Source organism: Anomaloglossus baeobatrachus, chromosome 3 (assembly GCF_048569485.1).
Source record: "Anomaloglossus baeobatrachus isolate aAnoBae1 chromosome 3, aAnoBae1.hap1, whole genome shotgun sequence".
NCBI classification, from domain to species: domain Eukaryota; kingdom Metazoa; phylum Chordata; class Amphibia; order Anura; family Aromobatidae; genus Anomaloglossus; species Anomaloglossus baeobatrachus.
Genome location: NC_134355.1, coordinates 222,835,863 through 222,855,660, shown reverse-complemented (window position 1 = coordinate 222,855,660; position 19,798 = coordinate 222,835,863). Strand labels below are relative to the sequence as shown.

At 43.7% G+C, this 19,798-nt stretch overlaps 1 protein-coding gene across 6 annotated transcripts in view; it reads right to left on the bottom strand.

Moving 5' to 3' along the window:
* The window catches only part of LYST (lysosomal trafficking regulator), a 1,763,279-nt gene that overhangs the window by 751,803 nt on the left and 991,678 nt on the right, over positions 1–19,798 (bottom strand). For all 6 annotated transcript variants that reach the window (XR_012751618.1, XM_075339737.1, XM_075339736.1 and 3 more), the window contains exon 30: positions 17,753–17,959. Coding sequence is in view for 5 of the 6 variants with exons in the window: in XM_075339737.1 (XP_075195852.1) it covers positions 17,753–17,959 (207 nt within the window). In the remaining variant the exon portion in view is untranslated. The remainder of the gene's footprint in view (positions 1–17,752; positions 17,960–19,798) is intronic.

Genomic DNA, 19,798 nt, shown 5'->3' with positions numbered 1-19,798 from the left:
TCAGCCTTGCTCTGATCAGTCTCCACAATGACAGGTATGGGGGGCTGTTCACAAGTCCCACATCGATCGCTTCCTGGTTGGTCCCCAAAATATCAGGTGTGGGGAGGCTGTTCACAAGTCTGACATCAACCTCTTCCTGGTCATTTCCCAAAATAACTGGTGTGGGGATGGTGTCCATAAGCTCCACATCAGCCTTGCTCTGGTCAGTCTCCACAATGACAGGTATGGGGAGGCTGTTCATAAATTCCACATCGATCGCTTCCTGGTAAGTCCCCAAAATACCAGGTGTGGGGAGGCTGTTCACAAGCTCCACCTCGACCTCTCCTTGGTCGGTCCTTAGGTCCAACTGCACACATGCCAGAGGGATGTCCGAACGCTGGCCCCCAGCAAGGGTGATGGTCACTTGGCGGCCAGGTAAATGACGTTCTGTGGGAACAATATCTTGGCTGACCAGGGTGATGGAAGATCCAGTGTCTCGAAGTCCCTGAACCTGTATATCACCGACCTTGACCGTCTGGATGTGGGGATGGAGGTTGGCTGGTGTACACTGTCCGGCCTGCCGTAGGGTGTGGACTGGGTAAACCACTTCCTCAGCTATTGGTGTTTCTTGGGAGTAGAATTTCTCAGGTCTCGTTGGTTCATCTCGGCATATGTTGACTGGTTGGACTGGCAGACGGGCTTCTAAGCATGCGGCCTCTGTTTTGGAGACAATCTTTATCGATATGTCCATAGTGCCCACATGTATAACAGCACCGTAGATTGGGCAAGTCACAGGCCCTGTTTATAGACCTTTATTTCGGTGCAGCTTCTGCTGGGTAGCGGGACCATCCTTCTCGAGCGGCTGGTGTTAGCAGTACGGCAGCTGGAACTCCATAAACATATCCCAGAACACAAGCCCTCTCTTCTCTTGAGGATTTAGGCCCCAATGCAGCCAACAATGCTGTGGCTTGGGCCATTTTGGACCAAGTTGATTCCCGATTGTCACTAGATCCATGATGTGGCACAGAGTTTAAATCCTCTGGGTCAATATCGGCGGGATCCTCATCGTCCTCTGCATCATTCTGGGCATCCCAATGGACTAATTTCCGGATCAAGTCTGACCGAGTGTCAGCGTTCCTGTAGTCAATCTTTCGCATCTGGCACAGATCCTGTAGCATCCATTTACTGCTGCGGTCGTAACTCCTCTCTGGTCCTTGTCCCATGGCTGAGCTGGTGGGGTTGGACATGGCAGCGTCCAAAACCTGAATGCCTCCCTTATGGCCCACTGGGTATGCTTATGTGCCTCCCTGGTTGTTGAGCCCTGGACGGTGTCCACGAACATCAGTCCTCGGCAGCTCCCCTGGATAACCCAGGCTGAGTAGTATCCCACTGCTGCCACCAATTGTGGAGACACGGGGCTCATTGAGTGCTCTTCTCCGCTGGCCCGGCCGCCTTTAGAAAGACAGCATGGCTCAAGGCTCATCCCAACTGAACGCACAACCTCCTTAACCGTGGGCGGAACACTACTCAGACAACGCAGGGTGAGGGAATCACAATATTAAGACTTTATTGGATCCCCAAAATATTAACGGCACATAACACATAATCAGCAAAACACACAAATGTAACAGGCAACAGAGTCTCACCCTTCCGCTGGCTCACCAGGGATTTAGAATGTCCTTGCCTCAGAGGTTCCAGGGCTATTTACTCCAATCCAGCAGCACCCCGCTTTCGATGGACACCCACCGAGACTGGAATAACGCCAAATTTAGGAAGCTGGCTGAGGTCTGCAAAGTCTGTACCAGGTGATTGAATTGTCCCAACCTGGGTTTCCTCCTTAAGTAGTCTCTGGTTTGAAGTCATGTAGCCAAGTGTTCCTCTAGTCGGAGCCAAAGTCTCTAGACCGAGTCCACAAGGTATCCTGGTTCTGATCCTCTAGTCAGCTCCCAAGAGCTTAGACTGGATCATGCAAAATCCATCAACAACTGGTGACTTAAATAAGTCCCTTATTATAGCCATAGCCTTCCCTTTGGACATACTGTGTCCTTATCGGATTGGTTGTACAAGATTGCTTCTCTTATTGGATGAATTTCAAGCTGCATGGATAATGTTCATTTAAATGATATGGATAGAAAGACTGAGAATATCTACATGAAGTCTGCAAGTCACAGATGAGACAATGGCTACTAAGGTAATTTACATTAGATTAGCAATACACAACTACATTACAATGATTGCTCGGAAGGGTCTGGTCCCAAACAATAGTTTAGCAAACATGAGTTAACACACAGAAGAACAATACGTCTGGCTGAATTTTAAGAAACTTTAACCCATGCTAGGCATTGGGTGTCCATGTCGTCACACGAGTCTCTGAAGGTTCGAGTTCAATTCGGTTCGTCGAACGGAGGCCCCGTTCGAGTTTGGTTCGATGAACTGTTCGACGAACCTCTCAAGCCCCATTGAAACCAATGGCAGGCAAACACAAACACATAAAAACACATTATAAATGTACACAGTTAATAAACATTGCCATAACACTTACAGGTCCCCGCGACGCGTCCTGCGCTCTGTCTCCCGCCGCTTTAATCGCTGCATCCTCCCGGTAGCTAGCACTGATGATCGGACCTTCCGTAACGTCAAAAAAAGCAGGTTACCAGTCACACGTCTATTATCTCATTGGCTACAGACTGGTCACATTGCTATGGCGTCATGCTAGGTCCTGTCATTCCATCTGTCCAGTACGCGGTGTTCATTCCAGCATCTCCGTATACTAGCAAAATGCTCTGGCACATGGTCAACTCCCCGTTCCTGCATGTGTGCGCTCTTTACAGAGTCAGCCCACATGCAGGGACTAGCTGTCACAGCCAGTAAATAGCGGCACTGGGAGTAACGTGATCGGAGCACCGTTGCTATGGTAACCCACCTGTCAGCGGTGACGTCACCGCTTACAGCCTGCAGCCTCTGCGCACTCTCACTGAGTGAATAGACTGCACGGGGAGCAGCAGCGTCTTCCTCCCATGCAGCGCTGTCTGATGTAGAAGAGCTGCATAGGTTGAAGGAGAAAGAAGACAGAAGAGCAAGATCGTGGAGGACTGACAGGGAGTAATAAACGTGGAGTCTCTAAGTGTGTCTGTGTATTTATTTCTATTAAAGTATTTTTTTCTCTGTGTGGTATCTTTTTTTTAACCCTTTATTGGAGATTCTTAATGGCCGGGTCAAACTTGCCTGACATTAAGAATCTCTGGCTTAATACTAGCTAGTAAAACAAAGCTAGTATTAACTCATTAATACTCGGCAAGCCACCTGGCTTCAGGGCTGCTGGAAGAGTTGGATACAGCGCCAGAAGATGGCGCTTCTATGAAAGCACCATTTTCTGGGGCAGCTGCGGATTGCAATTCAAAGCAGAGGGGCCCAGAAAGCTTGGGCTAATCTGTTCTGTGGATTCCAATCACCAGCTGCCTAGTTGTACCTGGCTGGACACAAAAATGGGGCGAAGCTCATGTCGATTTTTTTTTTTTTAATTATTTCATGAAATTCCTTAAATAATTAAAAAAAGGGCTTCCCTATTTTTTTAGTTCCAAGCCGGGTACAAATAGGCAGCTGAGGGTTGGGGGCCGCCTGCTGTACCTGGCTAGCATACAAAACTATGGTGAAGCCCACGTCATTTTTTTGGTGGGCAAAAAACTCCTGCATACAGTCCTGGATGGAGTATGCTGAGTCTTGTAGTTCTGCAGCTGCTGTCTGCTCTCCTCCATACAGACAGACAGCAGGTGCAGAACTACAAGGCTCAGCATACTCCATCCAGGACTGATGCAGTAGTTTTTTGCCCCCCAAAAAATTACGAGGGCTTCGCAATGTTTTTGTATGCTTGCCAGATACAGCAGGCAGCTATGGGCTGCCCCCAACCCCCAGCTGCCTATTTGTACCCAGCTGGGAACCAAAAATATAGGGAAGCCCTTTTTTTTAATATTTCATGAATTTCATGAAATAATAAAATTAAAAAAATGACGTGGGCTTCGCCCAATTTTTGTGTCTAGCCAGGTACAACTAAGCAGTTGGGGATTGGAATCCACAGCTCAGGGTGCCCAAGCTTTCTGGGCACACCTGCTGCGAATTACAGTCCGCAGCCGCCCCAGAAAAGGGTGGTTTCATAGAAGCGCCATCTTCTGGCGCTGTATCCAACTCTTCAAGCTGCCTTGGTGATGGGTGGCTCGCTGGGTAATAATGGGGTTAGGGCTAGCTGTATATTATCACTGGCCCGAAGCCTGAAATTCATGCTGTCACACCAATATTAGTCATGGCCACCATGAATTTCTAGTACAGATAAAAAAAAACATAACACACAGAAAAATATTTTTATTAGAAATAAAACACAACACAATTAGTGACTCCATCTTTATTGAAATAAACCCCCCCTCCGCAGTAATCCTGGGTCAAGGGTCCCGCGCCATCCAATCCGGATCCAATATCATCTAATCGGTTTGCTGGAAGGCAAAGCGATCAGATGATGTGTCAGGTTCAAGGGCCTGAATCACATGACACAGCAGCTGATTGTATAAACAGCTTTTATACAATCATATGATGCATCAGTGCAAAAAAACCCCAAAAACCTACACTTCTGTGCAGACTCCTGTCCGACAGCATCAGCTGATAGTTTAGCCGGCCGGGCGTTAAAATGCCGGCCTCACCACTCGACTTATAGTGTCAGCTGATGCCGTCAGGTGACCGCATCAGCTGATCATCGCCAGCTCTGAGAGAGAGAGAAGAAAGAAAAAAGAGACAGAAGAGAGAAAAAAGAGAGAAAAAAGAGAGAAGAGAGAGAAGAGAGGAAAGAGGAGAGAGAGAAGAGAAAGAGAAAAGAGAGGAGAGAGAGAAGAGCGAGAAGAGAGAGAAAAGAGAGAGACAGAGAGAGAAAGAGACAGAGAGAGAGAGAGAAGGGAGAGGAGAGAGAGGAGAGAGAGAAAAGAGAGGAGAGCGAGAGGAGAGAGAGGAGAGAGAGGGATAAAGAGAAAAAGAGAGACTGAGAAAAAGAGAGAGACAGAGAGACTAAGAGACAGAGAGATAAAGAGAGAAGAGAGAGGAGAGAGAGAAAAGACAGAGGAGAGAGAGGAGAGAGAAGCGAGAGAAGAGAGAGGAGAGAGAGAGGGAAAAAGGGAAAAAGAGACTGAGAAAAAGAGAGCAAAAGAGAGAGAAAGAGTGACAGAGACAGAGAGAGAGAGAGAAGAGAGAGAAAAGAGAGAGGAAAGCGAGAGAGGAAAAAAGAGAAAAAGAGAGACTGAGAAAAAGAGAGACTGAGACTGAGAGAGACAAAGAGAGAGAAAGAGACAGAGAGAGAGGAGAGAGAGAATAGAAAGAGGAGAGAGAGAATAGAAAGAGGAAAGAGAGAATAGAAAGAGGAGAGAGAGAAAAGAGAGAGGAGAGAGAGAAGAGAGAAGAGAGAGGAGAGAGGAGAGAGAGAGAGGGGAAAAGAGAAAAAGAGAGACTGAGAAAAAGAGAGAAAAAAGAGAGAGAGAATGAGACAGAGACAGAGAGACAAAGAGAGAGAGAGCAATGCAGCCTCATTCTGTGAACTGCTTCGATTTTAGAGGTGTGGCTCACAGCTGATGTCTGGCTCCTCCCCTCAGTGGAAAATTAAATTAAATTATAAATAAATAATTGTAATTTAAAATTAAAAATAAATTACATTTTTTACCAGGACTAGAACTCGTGAACTAATGCTTCTGAGTCGAGCGCTCTAACCAGACTGAAGTCTCAGATTACAGCGCGGTTCACTTCAGCTGCTATGTGGAGAGGACACAGATCGCTCCCTGTCATCTTCTTGTAGCAGAGCTGACAGTGTCGTGTGGATTACTTTGGACCTGGATTGTTTTTTTGGGATTAATACAGAGGTAAATTAGGTGTTTTTTGTCTTTTATTCCAAATAAAGGATTTTTCGCTGTGTGTGTTTCTTTACTTTCACTTTCAGTTTAATCATGGAAGGTATCTCGGGGAGACGCCTGGCATGATTAACTCATTATTACCCCGATTGCCACCGCACCAGGTTAATTCGGGATGAGCTGGGTGGAGTCCCGGGACTGTCACATCTAATGGATGCGGCAATTCCGGGCAGCTGCTAGGTGATATTGTTAGGGTGGTGAGCTCCAGATAATGTGGTGCTCTCCATCCTGACAATACCAGCCTCCAGCCGTGCGGCTTTATCCTGGCTGGTATCAAATATGGGGGAACTGCATTTTTTTTTTTAGTATTTATTTATTTTACTGCACGATATAGACCCGCCCGCCAGCGGCTGTGATTGGTTGCAGTGAGACAGCTGTCACTCATCGTAGGGGTGTGTCTGACTGCAACCAATCATGGGCGCCGGTGGGCGAGGAAAGCATGGAATAACTAATTGAATAATGAAGCGGCAGCCATTTTCAAAAGAGGAAATGCCGCTGGAGATTTGTGACAGCCATGCAGCGAGACGCCCGTGATCGGCGAGTAGGAAAGAGAGAGGGATTGTGCTGGGGACGCAGGACACATGCAGACAGCAACGTGTGCACATAGCCTTACTGTGAAAAGCCACGTTTTTGGTGCTCGAACTGTTCTCGAACGTAACTCAAATGTCAAGCTTTTAGCAAAAAGCACGAGTTCGTCGAACGTCTCAAACACCCCCAAAATCACTCGAACATGAAATTGGCGAAACTCGAGCCTCGAACATCGCTCATCTCTACTAGCCATTACTAATCCAGGGCCTTGTGGCAGCTGTGAATTTGACACATCACAGCTGTCATTAACCCCCTAAATTACCTTGATTGCCACCACTCCAAGACAATCGGGAAAAGCCAGGTAAGCACCAGGATTGGCGTATCTAATGGATGTGCCAATTCTGGGGTTGCTGCAGGCTGTAATTTTTAGGCTGGGGACGGCCCAGGCCTCGCCAGCCTTAGAATACCAGCCCCTAGCACTCAGCCTTATCTTAACTGGGTTTCACAACTGGAGAAGACCCCATGCCATGCTTTTAAAAAAAATATTTATTTAAATAATTAACAAACAGCCTGTGGAGACATGGGGGGGTCACTGGGTGCTCTTCTCCACTGAGCCGGCCTCCTTTAGAAAGACAGCATGGCCCACCAGGGCTCATCCCAACTGAATGCCCGACCTTCTTAACCGAGGGCGGAACACTACTCAGACAACACAGGTAAAGGGAATTACAATATTAAGACTTTATTGGATCCCCAAACAATTAACGGCATATGGCACATAACCAGAAAAAAACGCAGAATGTAATTGGCAATAGTTTCTCACCCTCCCACTGGCTCACCAGGGAGTAGAATGTCCGTGCCTTAGAGCTTCCAGGGCTACTTACTCGAAACCAGCAGCACCCCGCTTTCGACGGGCACCCACCGAGAATGGATTAACGCCAGATTTAGGAAGCTGTCTGAGTAGCACAAAGCCTTTAGTCATGTGACTGGATTGTCCCAAGCTGGATTTCTTTCCTAGGTAGTCTTTGATATCTCAGCCGAATCCTTGCATTCAATGCTGAAGTCCATGTAGTATTATAACCCAGGTTCAGCTGTGGCTTGCCAATCGGATCTGCAGATCCTAGATTGGTATCATGTAGCAAGAGTCAAACCAGGCAATGGACAGTCCTCCTTCTTATACCCCTGAGCTCTCCATTCAGACCATTGGGGTCTTTACGATTGGTGGATAAGACTGGGCTCTTATTGGCTAGATTTCAAGCCATATACAAAATATCCCTAGTAGTAATGGTCTCTGGCAGAGACAGCTAAGTTACATCACATAGTAATACAATGGGAGGTTTGCATAATTGATAGAACTGACAGAGTCTATGTCGTCACACAGCCATGTGGGGTCCTTCATATTTTTAAAAGAAAAGAAAATTCTGTACAACAGCTTGATTACAAAAGGTACAAATAGTTTTATTAGATATTATAAAGGCATTATAGCAAATAAAAAAAATACATAGAAATGTAAAAGTCGTGAAATAAAAGGTAAACACCAGCAGATGGCGCCCTTATACAACATAGGCATGTAAGTCCGCTCTGAAATAAGCCGACACTAATGACAGCCCAGCTGACAGCTGCCCGTGAAAAGAGAGGTGTTCCAGAGATAGAAATGTGCCGATAAACACACAATGTCCCACTGTGACCATATAGTAAGTTCAATAAGCCATGTAACAGTGTACAAACGATTTGCAAGGTCACAATACTAAGCAGACTAGCATACCTAAGTGTGGGATGAGGGATGAGCCCTGACCTATAGGTTTTGTGTTGATCCTTCTTCCGGGAGAATAATATCTATAATAATAATCTAATAAGACTATTTGTACCTTTTGTAATCAAGCTGTTGTACAGAATTTTCTTTTCTTTTCATCTTCATTTCTGTATATGGCTTTTTCCATATTGAAAAAAATGACACGGTTATGTCCGTGTCTGTTGGTATTATTCACTTATATTTTTAAACAGAGTCAAGATAAAGCAAACTTCTGGGGGCTGCATTATCTGTGCTGGTTATCAAAAACGAGGGACCCTACGCCATTTTTTTCTAATGTATTTATTTTTACATTCCACTCCATGGACACAGACAGCTAGCGTGAGGGCAACCTATTTCAAACGCCAACACAGCAGTTGGGAGCGCAGTCTGACAGCAACCAATCACAGATGTGGTCACAGGGGTTGGGAAATAGAAGCAGTGAATATTCATAAGATTTAATGGGTGGACCCGGAAACAGTGAGGAAGAAAAGCATTTAGTCTGCCAACAATTGTGCGAGTTCTCTCACTTAAAAAGATGAGAGGCGCCTGTAATTGGCATCCTAAGTAGACCACAACTATGAGAGACAAAATGAGAAAACAAATCCAGAAAATCACCTTGTCTGATTTAGCAAGATTGTTTTGGCAAATTATGGTGGAAAATAAGTATTTGGTAAACAACAAAAGTTAATCTCAATATTTTGTTATATAACCATTGTTAGCAATGACAGACGTCAAACATTTTCTTTAAGTCTTCATAAGGTTGGCACACACTGTTGGTGGTATGTTGGGCCATTCCACCATGCAGATCTCCTCTAGAGCAGTGATGTTTTGGCACTGTCGTTGGGCAACACGGACTTTCAACTCCCTCCAAAAGTTTTCTATGGCATTGAGATCTGGCTAGGCTACTCCAGGACCTTCATATGCTTCTTGCAAAGCCATGTCTTTGTTGCTCTGGCAGTGTGCTTGGGATCATTATCATGCTGAAAGACCCAGCCACATTTCATCTTCAAAGCTTTTGCTGATGGAAGAAGGTTTGCACTCAAAATCTCACGATACAAGGCCCAATTCATTGTTGCATGTACATGGATCAGTCGTCCTGGTCCCTTTGCAGAGAAACAGCCACAAAGCATGATGTTGCCACCACCATGTGCCATAGTAGGTATGGTGTTCTTTGGATGCAACTCAGTATTTTGTCTCCTCCAAACGCGACGAGCTGTGTTTCTACCAAACAGTTCTACTTCGGTTTCATCAGACCATATGACATTCTCCCAATACATATCTGGATAATCCAAATTGCTCTCTAGCAAACTTCAGACGGGCTCGGACATGTACTGGCTTAAGCAGAGGAACACGTCTGGCACTGCAGACTCTGAGTACCTGGCGGCGTAGTGTATTACTGATGGTAGGCTTTGTTACGGTGGTCTTAGTTCTATGCAGATCATTCACTAGGTCCCCCTGTGTGGTTCTGGGATTTTTGTTTACCATTCTTGTGATCATTTTGACCCCACGGGGTGAGCTTTTACGTGGAGCCCCAGATCGAGGGAGATTATCAGTGATCTTGTATGCCTTTCTTTTTCTTACTATTGCTCCAACAGTTGATTTCATCACACCATGCTGCTTGCCTATTGCAGATTCATTCTTCCCAGCCTGATAAAGGGCTACAATTTTTTTTCTGGTGTCATTCGACAGCTCTTTGGTCTTCACCATAATGGAGTTTGGAGTGTGACTGTTTGAGGTTGTGGACAGGTGTCTTTTATAGTGATAAGTTCAAACAAGTGTCATTACTACAGGTAATGAGTGGAGGACAGAGAAGCCTCTTAAAGAAGAATTTACAAGTCTGTGAGAGCCAGAAATCTTGCATGTTTTTAGATGACTAAATACAGTACTTATTTTCTACCATAATTTGATTTTCTGGATTTGTTTCCTCATTTTGTCTCTCATAATTGTGGTCTACCTATGATGTTAATTAGAGGTCTCTCTCATCTTTTTAAGTGGGAGAACTTTTACAATTGTTGGCTGACTAAATACTTTTTTCCCCACTGTATGTTGTAATTTGAGACGTTGCAGGTTTAGTTTTAGTGTTCTGTCAATCCTGATGTCTCTGTTAATTATGAGTTCTGGCAGCATAAATCAAATAGTAGGTTTCCTTTAACCCCTTCACCTCTGTGCTACTCTCCATTTTTCATTTTCGTTTTTTCCTCCCCTTTTCTTTAGAGCCGCAACTTTTTTATTTTTTGTCAATATTGCCATATGAGGGCTTGTTTTTGCAGGACAAGCTGTACTATTCATTGAGATCATTAGTTTAACCATATAATGTACTGGAAAATGGTAAAAAAAAATCTCAAGTGCGGTGAAATTGCAAAAAAAAAAGTGCAACTGATTATTAATTTTATTCACAGTGCTCACTATATGGTAAAACTGATGTGTCCATATGATGATTCACGTTGGTATGACTTCGTAGATACCAAATAAGTATACTTTTACTTTTATCTAAGGGGTTAAAATAATCCAGAAGTTTGTCCTAAAAAAAGAGTAGCACTTTTGGCGTCATTTTAAGAGACCCACAGTGTTTTAATTTTTTGGGATCTGGGGCTCAGTAATGGCTTATTTTTTGCATCTTGAGGTGATGTTTTTAATTATACAATTTTTCTGCTGATGCTACATTTTGATAGCCTGTTATTGCATTTTTAAAAATTTTTGCGCCACCCAAAAAACATAAATTTGGAGTTTGGAATTTTTTTCTTGCTACGCCATGCACCTATTAGATTGATTTTTTATTTTGATAGAGTGGAGATTTTTGAAAGCAGGGATACCAAATACTGTATGTGCATATTTTTTAAACTTATATTTTCAATAGAGAGAAAGGGGGGGTGATATGAACATTTAGGGTTTTTTTCATATTTTTAAACTTTTAACTTTTTTTCCCATTTTATATTTATTTTCCTAGTCCTCATATGGGACTTTATCACTGTATAGTCCAATCGCCTATGCATTTCTCCTGATCACAGCAGCATCATTCTGATCAGAAGAAAAGCCGCTTTCCTGTGAGTGCCGATATTCTGTTGGCTCTCACAGTAAGTGAGTCATGCTAGTGTCAGGGGCTATCAGTGAAACCATAGGAACACCAAGGCACCCCGTGATCACTTTACAGGGCTGCAGGGCGGGGAATATCGCAATCCCCACAGCGGCCATTTAAATTGCGCTGTCAGTGTTTCATAGTGCCATCTTAAGGGTTAACAGGTGCAGGTGGATCTCCGATTCACCTGCACCTTTTAGCCACACAACATGTCTGCTGATCAGATCACCACAGATATGCGAGGATTACAGAGGGCTCGCTGCCGTAACCCACAGTAACAAGAGATAGGCAACCAAGGACATACCAGTACGTCATTGATTGTAAAGGGGCTACGTTTTGAATTTATAGACAAAGATAACAAATTAAGATTTAAAACAAATTTTAAATTGGAGTTTTTAATGCCCAAATAATGCCCAAATAATACTACCTCCCACAGTAAGTTTTAGTTAATAATACAAAGTCCTGTTTGCAAAGTCAACAAGTTTTACACATGCACAACATTTTATTAATCAGCTACAAAGTATTACTAAAAAATGATGAAAAGAAGAATGTGGGAATACAGATAAAGAATGCCCAACAAAATAAAATCCAGGGGCATAAATGAATCAGAGTCCGAAAGTAAGACCCCTGTGTAATTCAGGATAGTCAGAGAGGTCAACTAGAGATAATTTAACAGGAGTGATTATCCTAGGAGGCCACAGGTGATGCTATAATAGCAAAAATAATCCACAATCGTATCTATACAAGGCAACCTAGATCTTAATAGCCCCAATTAACAGCAAAGTTGACGGAAATAAACAACCTCAATCAAGACTCACCCATAAAGTGCACTGGTGCCTGGATGTATTTATAGTACATGCCTTGATACGTGTTTTGCTTCTGACTTCCTCAGGGGGGAATGTGGTGTGCGTGTTCTTATACCCAGTGTCCGGACAATTACCCCCGCTGTTTGGGCGCATGCAGGGGGTGGAGCACTCCACGAGAGGTCCATGCCGCCAGGTCATCCCAGGGAAGGTGCAGGTCGGAAGAATACTTTCGCTGATGTCAGTTAATCCACACCTCCCCCTATATGGAAGCACCTTCAGCAGGGACATACATTGGAGCCACCCCGCACATGCGCACTAGACAGAGCCATTTTGTCTACTGACAAATGAAAAGGGCACAATAACTTACAAAGAACAAGAGGGTCCACCAGTAAAAATTGTGTACCCAAACGCCATGATCTATAGATCTATGATCTATGATGTATGTGAACATTTGAAGATAATTTGCTTTTCCATATGACATATTAGGACTCAGCCAATAAAACGTGAGTCACATGTTTATAAGACCGCACAGGCATGTTTAGTAAGGGCATGATTATGGGCAACACCAGAGGTGTAGCTATGGGTTTGGCTCACAGGGGGCAACACTTCTGAGTGGGCCCTTATCCAGGCATTTACAATGATGGTGTCGTTTCTAAGGGGTTGTGCAGACAACCGTATTTTTGTTTTGCGCGTGGTCCAACAAAACTTTGGATCGTACTCGGACCAATGTTGTCCAATGAGGCAATGCACATGTCTAATTTTGTCCTCAGAGCAAGTGGTCCTAGAAAAAAAAAATATCATTATGAATGTGCACACTAATACATTCAAGTGTAGCGGCAAGGCTGTATTTGGCGTTCATGCTGCCCTGAGCAATTAAATTTATGGCGCCCCCTACTGGTAAGTCAAACTAAAGCCTCATGCAGATGTCTATATTTCACGTACATTTTCTATCTGTGTTTTTCAGATACAACACATACCCATTATAGTCTATGGGGTGGTTCACATACCCGTGTTTTTTTACAGATTGTGTGGCCTTTAAAAATTCGGAGATGTGTTGCAGAAAACAATGTTATAATGTGCATAGAAGGAGCATATTAAAGGGATTGTCCACGCTTACCATGTGATGCAAGTAGATTGAGCGAGACCACACATCTAGTCATAATGTGGCTAGAAGAATGCAAATCGCACACTTGTGGTCACATGAGAGCCATTCTCTTACCGCCGGCACTGTAAAACCCTGACGGCGTGCGATGCACAATGCTATGAGGATTAATAAGTCTGCAGTCACAGGCCATTAAACGACTGCCGATTGGCATCACATAACAAACCAATCAACTGTCGTTTAAAGGCAGTGATTGTTCAATATAAATGCTCCCTTAGATCCAGGTACCTTATTGGTGACTTATTCTCTGATTGCTTTTGTATCACCCAATTCTTCTTCATCTGGTCCAGGTGCTATGATGACTTCAGACATCCACAGCTTGTCTCCGCAGACTTTCAACTTCTTCGGTCTTCTGCAGCACATCCCACTGCAATGTCTGAAAAATAACAGTGTTATTATAATTACACCTAAATAAAAAATACCCATGAATGCGGTGCACTAAATAACCCGTATACTGTGCACCTAAAAAAATATTTGCCCCATTCTGCTCTCTGATCAAAAACTGACCCTCACACTGACCCCCCTCATAAACTACAACCACTGCACCATCCCTCCCAAATGAATTATGGCCACCACCTTGTCTTTCTCTATGAAAAATATCCATAAAACTATCCCCCCTCATAAACCATGGTCTAAATGCTGTCCATACAACATAATATACCTGCAATATTAATGGTGGCCTTCGCACTGTCCACAACTTCCGTCTGCCGCGCCACGCTGCCCCCTCTCCATACTGTGCACCCCTCGTATACTGCTCTCCATATTGTCACACTGTCTTTACTTTTGTATGTTGCGTCACATAATGTGCCGTCACTTTGTATACTGAGTGAACACCCCTATTCTCCATCTTACACGTTCCAGTAAATGTTCCTTGCATCTTAAGCTCCACAATGGAGAGCTTACCTTTCAACTTCACCTTTGTGGTACTCTATCTCACACTCAGTACACCCCCATATCCCATGCAGCTTGTACCTCCATGTCTCACACAACCTGCAACCCCAAGTCCCACACAGCCTGCACCTCAAAATACCACACAGCCGTCACCCCCAAATCCGATACAGCCTAAACCCCTATATCTGACAGTGTGCACCCTGCTATCTTACACACCCTGAACCACTCATATCACAACACAGCCTGTACCCCTCTATCTCACACACCCTACACAACTCATGTTCCACACACCCTGCATTCCCTCTATCCCACAAAGCCTGCATCCCTCTATCCCACACAGCCTGCATCCCTCTATCCCACACAGCCTGCATCCCTCTATCCCACACAGCCTGCATCCCTCTATCCCACACAGCCTGCATCCCTCTATCCCACACAGCCTGCATCCCTCTATCCCACACAGCCTGCATCCCTCTATCCCACACAGCCTGCAACCCTCTATCCCACACAGCCTGCATCCCTCTATCCCACAAAGCCTGCATCCCTCTATCCCACACAGCCTGCATCCCTCTATCCCACACAGCCTGCATCCCTCTATCCCACACAGCCTGCATCCCTCTATCCCACACAACCTGCATCCCTCTATCCCACACAGCCTGCATCCCTCTATCGCACACAACCTGCATCCTTCTATCCCACACAAACTGCATCCCTCTATCCCACACAACCTGCATCCCTCTATCACACACAGCCTGCATCCCCCTATGTCACACACCTTACAATTCAATAACCCTGCACAAATCATATCCCAACAAAGCCTGAACCCCTATATCCCACACAGCCTGCACCCCTCTATCTCACACACCCTGCACCACTCATGTCCCACACACCCTGCATTCCTCTATCCTACACAGCCTGCATCCCTCTATTCCACACAGCCTGTATCCATCCATCCCACACAGCCTGCACCACTCTATCCCACACAGCCAGTACCACTCTATCCCACAAAGCCTGCATCGCTCTAACCCACACAGCCTGCATCTCTCTATGTCACAAACCTTACAATTCAATAACACCAACAAACCATGCACCCCATAGCTCCCACACAATGCACCCCCCATATCCCACACAACTTTCTCCCTTGCTCACACATCTTGCCCTCCATATCCCACACATCCTGCACCACCATCTAACACACCCTACTCAGTGCCCCTGATATACCATACACCCTTAACCCCCTTTACCCCACTCTCAAACACCCCTCTGTCACTGTCTGAGACTGTACCCCTCTTGCCACTCAACCTGTACTCTCCATGTCCTCTCATTACCTGTCACACGTATCCACATCTCCTCCAGCTTCTCCTTTAACCCCTACTGCTACCTGCAATCTGTGGCTTCTCCAACATGGGTCAAATGTGCATGACATCATCGCAGGTCCTTTACCAATAGCAGGTCAAGTATTGTCTTCCGTCTGGGCAGCAGCTGATTAATTCTCCTCTGCCCCAGCAGCGCTCGTACAAAGAATTCCTGCAATTCAGCCCTGGATAGCAGTATATCAAGGTGGGCCCCTCCAGGTCTGGGGCCTGGGGCAACTGCCCCCCCCCTGCCCCTTGTAGCTCAGCTACTGGGCAACACGAAAATCAAAAGAGGGAAAGAAAGGAGGACATAGAAAAAAAGAAAACGGAAAAATAAAAAAGAATAAAGAAGAGAAACAAAAAGCAATATATAGAATATAAATAAAATAAATAATAATAATAAAAAATGGCCCCATATTTGCCCGCTGAAGGTGCTTCCAATTGGGGAGGTGTGAGTTAAATCCCTGCTGAGGATCCTTCCATATGGTCAGGCGTGGGTTAACTGTAGTAAGCTGAAGTATTCTTCCAAACCACACCTCCCTTGGGTGAACTGACGGTGTGGACCTCTTGTGAAGTGCTCCGCCCCCTGCATGAGCCCAAACCACGGTGCTAATTGTCCGGACACTGGATATAAGAACACACACCACACTTTGTCCCTGCGGCTTCCAAGGAAGCCAGATGCAAAACAAACCTCGAGGCATGTATCCAGGCACCAGTGCACTTTATGGGTTAGTCTTGATTGAGGATGTTTATTTCCGTCAACTTTGCTGATAATTGTGGCTATTAAGATCTAGGTTGCCTTGTATAGAAACGACTGTGGATTATTTTTGCTATTATTATTATTATTATTTGTTCGGCATTCTTTATCTGTGTCCTCACAATCTTCTTTTCATCATTTTTTTAGTAATCTTTTTAAATGATTAATAAACTGGCATGCATTTGTAAACACGGGCGACAGGGGGTGCTGTAGTCATGATCAGTGTGTTGTGCGACCCCTGGTCCTGCTACAGGCAGATTGAGGGCTCAGCAGACGTCTGGGGTTAGTCCACTTACTTGCCACCTGGGGATACTTTGTTTCTTTTATGTGATTTAATCAAGGCGACGACACAATCAAATTCTCTTTTCTTTAACACAAATTACTGTTCTTTTTGGCAGTTTCTCATACAAGATGCTGTCACTTTAAAACCCTTCATCTTTATCTGTTCCTTTATCTGTTCCTTGCTTTCCCTGTACACTCCTGCACTGTACTATCATTTCTTCTGTCCGTCTCTGGCTGTCATTTCTCTTGGCTGCATTCTTTCCCAGCAGACTGGTCCAACCCTGTCCGATACCTAGGCTCCCAGGTCTACTCTGTCGTGTTCTGTGGGTCTCGTGAAACCCCTATGTCGCTCAGCAGGTCCCCGACAACAGACCTACTCATAGGGAGACTCCAGCACTTTCACACCCTGCTCCTCAGGCAGCCATCTTCTTCTCCCTGAACGTCTTTCCTGTGTCAGGAATCTAGTGCCCAAGCTCCTTTCAGCGGCTAAACCTTGTCTTAACCCCTTTAGTGCACCTGCAGTGAAATACATCCGAGCTACCCGACATGTTGCACTCCACACCAGCACTGATCTGATCTGCACCTTCCTAACTCTGCTTTATCTTTGTCTATAACCTTCTTACTCTTTACACAATATCATAAATGGTACAACGCACATTACATTGTTAGTCATATTAACATTACTAAATATTAAACACTCCACTGTACCCTGTTTGGCCACTAGATGGCACCCGGATAAAATCTACTACATCATTTGTTATGGAATGTCACAAAATATTTTGGTTGGGGTCTTCAGAGGGGAGTTCTTCACACGCCGACCACCACCTTACACATTCTCTACAGATTTTTGTATGACAATGGTAAGTTCTGTGTTTATGTAATCTAATAATATAAATTGTTGAATTTTCAAACAGGCCTTTATATTAACTACGACTGACTGTGGAAGGTAGTATTATTTTGGCATTAAAAACTCATTTAAAATTTCTCCTAAATCTTGTATCCTTGTAGGGAGTTGCCTTATTACATACATGTATAAATATGATTGATCCATATGTTCTCAAATTGTGTGTAAAGATGACAAATCATTAAAATAGTATTATTGTGAAAAAAAATGAAATAACTACAAAGATATCAACATCAGTTTTGAAAAAGATTATTTTTCAGAAATATAAAATTTTGGAAACAAACACTTACTTGCACACCAGAACTGAAACATTCTGTTAAAATATCCTGATGTCTTGGTTCATTAACTATTTGAAGAACTTTTGTTCGAGTCTCAGTTGACTGTGAAGGTGACAAAAGATGCACCAAAAGCCTTCCCAGCTGAAGACAAAACGTTTCAGTACATAGCTGAAGTATAGTCCCCCACTGATGTTTAGGAAAGCTCACATTACTTGAGCCCTGCAGAAGTAGCAAACTCATAATTAGAACATTAGAAAAAAACGTCAAGCTAAGTCATTAAAGTGTACATTTACATTCACATATGATAGATTTGAAAAAAAAAAAAAAATGTTGTATAGTATATGCTATCTGTTGTTTTTGTAGCATGTGAATGAATATTTACAAACTATTCACAGAACTTTGAATTTATACTGGACCAGTCATATGACGAAATGAATGGTCATTCTTTGCACATGAGTTGAGAACTTTGGGACAAACCCCTATGTATTTATGAGAGAATTAGGACAATAACCTTAGTCAAACCAACTGAAGAAAAAAAAATTATCCCCACTCAACCCAAATAAGTATTTGCAATAAAAACAAAAAAGGGTGCAACAATTCCAAATACACATCAAGAGTGGAAACACCAGGTGAACACAAAACAATAAATAGTAAGGAAATATAATTTGTAATAACAAAATATATAAATTTAATGAGATTAAAATACAGAACGGTGGGACCTGAACAGCAGCAAGATATATAAATAAATTCACTAAGTTGCCAGGTATAGCATTATATTTCTGGATCTGGAATACACGAATATATATATATAAAATATATTAGTGTACATGGATTCCAGGTATGCATACTGTATATACCTGGTCTCCACAGTCACCAGACCTGAACCCAATCGAGATGGTTTGGGGGTGAGCTGGACCACAGAGTGAAGGCAAAAGGCCCAACAAATGCTAAGCATCTCTGGGAACTCCTTCAAGACTGTTGGAAGACCATTGCCGGTGACTACCTCTTGAAGCTCATCAAGAGAATGCCAAGAGTGTGCAAAGTAGTAATCAAGGCAAAAGGTGGCTACTTTGAAGAGCCTAGAATATAAGACATATTTTCAGTTGTTTCACAATTTTTTGTTAAGTATTTCATTCCACATGTTTTAATTCATAGTTTTGATGCCTTCAATGTGAATCTACAATTTTCAGAGTCATGAAAATAAAGAAAACTTTTGAATGAGAAGGTGTGTCCAAACTTTTGGTCTGTACTGTATTTACATACACACACACACACATTTTATATATATATATATATATATATATATATATATATATATATATATATATACACATACACACACATATACAGGGTGGTCCAAAAGTAGGTGGACGGTATGTCTAATAGGGTTATGAAGGGAGACATTTATCAAACATGGTGTAAAGTGAAACGGACTCAGTTGCCCATTGTGATGGTGGGATGTGGTGTACGATGGTGTACTATCATGCTGTGTAGGTTCGTATTTTACGCTTGGTTCACTGTCCATTATTTGTATTGCTTTGGTGTACATTGTATTGTCTGTAGGTAATTACCCCCTATAGTGTTCCTGTCGCTAAGTCTGGGGGGAGGGGGCCTGTTATCCGCCTACTGTAAACTCTCTGCTTGCCTGGGGGATTTGTCAATCTGTTTGAGAACTTGAAGCGAGAAGGACCCCAATTTCCCTGGAGAAGGAATGCTGGAGGATTGTGACTCATCCCTCATCCCCAGGACATTTATCCCATTACTGGAATATTTTACCCTCTGTGTGGTGGATTAGTTGATGGACATTCTGGATTGCATGGAATAAATATGCTTTGGATTGCTCAATCATCGCTCTGTTGATTGTGTGATATGGGAGAAGGACCCCGTTACACCCTTAGCAACCAGATTCCACCTTTCATTCTTCACAGACTTTTTGGAAAATGAAAAGTGGAATCTGATTGGTTGCTAAGGGCAACTGAGTCAGTTTCACTTTACACCATGTTTGATAAATCTCCCCCTTCACAACCCAATTACACATACTGTCCACCTACTTTTGGA